Source organism: Rhinopithecus bieti, unplaced genomic scaffold (assembly GCF_001698545.2).
Source record: "Rhinopithecus bieti isolate Rb0 unplaced genomic scaffold, ASM169854v2 scaffold_5019, whole genome shotgun sequence".
In the NCBI taxonomy this organism is placed as follows: Eukaryota; Metazoa; Chordata; class Mammalia; order Primates; family Cercopithecidae; genus Rhinopithecus; species Rhinopithecus bieti.
In genome coordinates, this window is record NW_016804585.1 from 693306 (window position 1) to 698245 (window position 4940).

A 4940-nucleotide genomic window follows, 5' to 3' on the forward strand; every position below is an offset into this window, starting at 1 on the left:
AAAAAAAAAAAAAAAAAAAAATTTAAATTAAAAAAATAAAGGTGAATCCCAATGTAGAGAATTGAAATTTTTCTCTTCCCCTACTAGAGTTCATATTCAGTCCCTTTCCTTGACTTTTTTGGTTCCCCTGTTTTATGAATTCCACCTGCATGGACAACAGGCAACATATATGAGAATGGTTTTTGGGTCAGTGTTGTTTTTAGAGTCATTTAGCAAGATGGAAAATGAGGTTTTACTTGGATTGGATTTCCGTTTTTTTTTTTTTTTTTGAGACAGAGTTTCGTTGCCCAGACTGGAATGCAATGGCACAATCTTGGCTCACCACAACCTCCTCTTCCCGGGTTCAAGCAGTTCTCCTGCCTCAGCCTCCTGAGTAGCTGGGAGTACAGGCATGTGCCACCACGCCTGGCTAATTTTTTCTTTTTTTTTTTGAGATGGAGTCTCGCTCTGTCGCCCATGCTGGAGTGTAGTAGCGTGGTCTCGGCTCACTGCAAGCTACACCTCCTGGGTTCATGCCATTCTCCTACCTCAGCCTCTGAGTATCTGGGACTACAGGCGCTCGCCACCACGCCCGGCTAATTTTTTGTATTTTTAGTAGAGATGGGGTTTCACCATGTTAGCCAGGATGGTCTCAATCTCCTGACCTCGTGATCCACCTGCCTCAGCCTCCCAAAGTGCTGGGATTAAGGGGCGAGCCCCCCCCCCTACCCTTTTTTTTTTTTTTTTTTTAAGACGGAGTTTCATTCTGTCACCCAGGCTGGAGTGCAGTGGCGCAATCTCGGCTCACTGCAATCTCTGCCTCCCAGGTTCAAGCAATTCTCTGCCTCAGCCTCCTGAGTAGCTGGGATTACAGGCACACACCACTATACCCGGCTAATTTTTGTATTTTTAGTAGAGATGGGGTTTCACCATGTTGGCCAGGGTGGTCTTGAACTCCTGACCTTGTGATTCACCCACCTCAGCCTCCCAAAGTGCTGGGATTACAGGCATAAGCCACAGCATCCGGCCTCACGCCCAGCTAATTTTGTATTTTTAGTAGAGATGGGGTTTCTCCATGTTGGTCAGGCTGGTCTCCAACTCCCAACCTCAGTTGATCTGCCCGCCTCGGCCTCCCAAAGTGTTGGGATTACAGGCATGAGCCACTGTTCCCGGCGACTTGGATTTCCAAAGCTGCTATTCCTTAAGGCCTCACATTATCCCCAGTTCAAAGCTGCCTGCTCTAGTCATCATTCCTACCTCTGCCACGAACACTACCCAGGCACCTCCAACCCCTCAGCAGCCTGGGGCTGAGGGCATGTATTTCTCAGGTCCTCAAGCCCAGTAATCTTGGACTTGTGGTGTCAGGAGGATGCCAGGTCCCCTCACTGATCTTGCCTTCCTTGCTCTCCACCCCTGACCCCCAGTAAACTGCATGGTTGGTTCAGGAAGGGGAAGCCATGTCATGATCACAGCCTGCTCCATCTCCCCCTACCCCAGGGCTTCTTTCGCCGCACAATCCAGAAGAACCTCCATCCCACTTATTCCTGCAAATATGACAGCTGCTGTGTCATTGACAAGATCACCCGAAATCAATGCCAGCTGTGCCGCTTCAAGAAGTGCATCGCCGTGGGCATGGCCATGGACTGTAAGGGGCCCGGGTGGGGGGAATAGAGCCAGGTGGCCTGGGGTGGGGATGAGTTCCGGGAGGGCAGCTCCCTTCCAGGGTGCCCTCAGGGCCCACAGGGCAGAGTGGCAATCCAGTCTAGGTCAGGCTGAGGGCAGAAGGTTCAGTGTCTTGGTCCCTGCTGCCCTTCTTCCTGCGTAAAAGAAGACAGGATCCTTGTGTGGGCCCCAGTGCCTACCTGCCTTACAACACTCGAGGGCCTTAGAGAGGGGTTGTTTGGTAGAAAGAGCTCCTGGGCACCCACTCTAGCACATTGTTCTTGACTCCCAGCGAAGGAGTCACTTCTAGATGATGCCCACTTCTAGATGAGACAGGGCATCTTCCATTGGCTGGGGATTGGGTGGCAGGATCTTGGAGTAACCACCATCACCATAACCCGTTAGACCAGAACATGATATTCATCTGGATCAGCCCAAATTGTTACTAACATGGTCCTGGGGATTAATCATGATCCAGGTTGTGCTGCCCAACTGCTAGGTCATTTGGGAAGTCACTTAGCCTCCATGGCCCTCGGTTTCCCTAACCTGTACTCTAGGAAGAGTACTTTCCGGGAGCATTATGGAAAGGGGATGGAGGGTGCCATGCATCGGACCTTGTGCCTCTCTGTTAACAGTGGTTCTAGATGACTCGAAGCGGGTGGCCAAGCGTAAGCTGATTGAGCAGAACCGGGAGCGGCGGCGGAAGGAGGAGATGATCCGATCACTGCAGCAGCGACCAGAACCCACTCCTGAAGAGTGGGATCTGATCCACATTGCCACAGAGGCCCATCGCAGCACCAATGCCCAGGGCAGCCATTGGAAACAGAGGCGGAAATTCCTGGTAAGGAGAAAGGGGGCATGGGAAGAGCAGCAGCCAGGTGGCAGGGAGAGGAGATTGAGCTCAGAGTCCTGTCTCCTCCAGGAAGTCTTCTTAGTGTAATCCAACCCAAAATACATACTCTTCACACTTTTGCTGTCCAGATTTTATACACTTGCGTTTGTGTCCTTGCTGTCTGGACCCTGTCTACTCCATCCAATTGGGAGCTCCATGAGGACAGGACCTTGCCTTCCTCATTGAATTTCCAGAGAGCGAGGGTGACCTTGCTTCTTTTTCCTGCCCCTAGTGACTGGGAGGAGATGGTAAGGATACAGTTATGTCACAGTATTTTTGAGTGCCTGCTGGGTGCCAGGCATTGTGTTAGGCCCTGGTCAAGCTAGTTGCTAAGTAAATGATTAGTTAAGGACCAGATGCAGTGGCTCATGCCTGTAATCCCAGCAATTTGTGAGACCAAGGTGGGAGGATCACTTGAGCCCAGGAGTTCATCTGGGTAACATACAGAGATCCCACCTCTATGAATAATTTTTTTTTTTTTTTTTTTGGTACGGAGTCTCATTCTCACCCAGGCTAGAGTGCAGTGGCATGATCTCGGCTCACCGCAACCTCTGCCTCCTGGGTTCAAGCGATTCTCCCACCTCAGTCTCCTGAGTAGCTGGGATTACAGGCACCCGCCACCATGCCTGTCTAATTTTTGTATTTTTAGTAGAGACAGGGTTTCACCATGTTGGCCAGGCTGGTCTTGAACTCCTGACCTCAACTGATCCACCTGCCTCGGCCTCCCAAAGTGCTGAGATTACAAGGTGTGAGCCACCATGCCCAGCCTCTACGAATAATTTTTTTTTTTTTTTTTGAGATGGAGTTTTGCTCTTGTTGCCCAGGCTGGAGTGCAGTGGCACAATCTTGGTTTGCCACAATCTCTACCTCCCAGCTTCAAGCGATTCTTCTGCCTCAACTTCCCAAATAGCTGGGATTACAGGCATGCGCCACCATGCCTGGCTAATTTTCTATTTTTAGTAGAGACGGTGTTTCTCTATGTTGGTCAGGCTTGTCTGGAACTCCCAACCTCAGGTAATCTGCCTGCCTTGGCCTCCCAAAGTGCTGGGATTACAGGTGTGAACTACTGTGCTCACGCTCTCTACAGATAATTTTAAAATTAGCTGGGCATGGTGGTGTGTGCCTGTGGTCCCAGGTACTCGGGAGGCTGAGGCAGGAGGGTCCCCTAAGCCCAGGAGGTCGAGGCTGCAGTAAGCCATGATTGTACCACTGCACTCCAGCCCAGGCAACAGAGCAAGACCCTCTCTCAAAAGAAGTGGTCAGTTTGGGAGGAGATGGACAGTTGACTCTGTGTGGTGAAGGAAGGCAGAAAACCAGCTCCTGGTTCATGGTGGAGCATGCCAGAGGGTGGCACAGTGCACTGTTAAGGGCACGGGCTCTGATTCCAAGCAGATGTATAACAGTCAGCAGTCAGACTGCCCAAGTTCAAACCCTGGTCCTACCAATTGCTGGTCATGTGACTTTAACCTTATTACTTAGCTGCCCTGTGCCTCAGTTTCCACATCTGTGAAATGGTGATTATTATAATTATTCCTTTTAGGATTACGGTCAGGATGAAATAAGACATGTAAAACATGTAGCCTGATGCCTGATCATATATTAAGTATTTAGTCATTATAGCTGCTACTACTGTTATTACCATTGTTATTAGTAGCTTACTCTGGCTGTGGTCTATCCTTGGCTCAAGGTGAAGGAAAAGCTGTGGGGCTGGGACTCAGGCACTTGCGGCCCCTTCTTCCCCAAGCTGCCTTGGAGCTCCCCCTGGTGGGCAGGCAGCCTCAGTGAGAGGCTGAAAGGGGTCTGCGGCCCCAGCTGACCCCTGTCTTTCTCTCTAGCCCGATGACATTGGCCAGTCACCCATCGTCTCCATGCCGGACGGAGACAAGGTGGACCTGGAAGCCTTCAGCGAGTTTACCAAGATCATCACCCCGGCCATCACCCGTGTGGTGGACTTTGCCAAAAAACTGCCCATGTTCTCCGAGGTGAGTGGCAGAAGGGAGGAGAGACGTGGTGCTGTGCTGGAGGGAAACCTCCCCCGGTCACCCAGCACAGGCTCATCTGAGGCTCTCTGGACAAGGAGCAATTCCTGTAGGTCAACACACACTCGGCACACAGGCACACATGCAAACACAGACACAGACACACACACCTAGCACACAGATACAGACACAGACACACAGACACACACATATACACGTACACCCAGCACACAGGCACACATGCAGACACACAGACACACACACCTAGCACACAGATACATACACAGATGCAGACACACACACCTAGCACACAGATACATACACAGATGCAGACACACACATATACACATAACACCCTGCACTCAGGCACACATGCAGACACATACACAGACACACACACCTAGCACACAGATACATACACAGACACA

The 4940-nt window shown here is 50.8% G+C and overlaps 1 protein-coding gene across 1 annotated transcript in view; it reads left to right on the plus strand.

The window, feature by feature from the left end:
* The window catches only part of THRA (thyroid hormone receptor alpha), a 20225-nt gene that overhangs the window by 8569 nt on the left and 6716 nt on the right, over positions 1–4940 (plus strand). The window contains exons 4-6 of the mRNA XM_017869282.1: positions 1477–1624; positions 2277–2482; positions 4369–4515. Of these exons, the coding sequence (XP_017724771.1) occupies positions 1477–1624; positions 2277–2482; positions 4369–4515 (501 nt within the window). The remainder of the gene's footprint in view (positions 1–1476; positions 1625–2276; positions 2483–4368; positions 4516–4940) is intronic.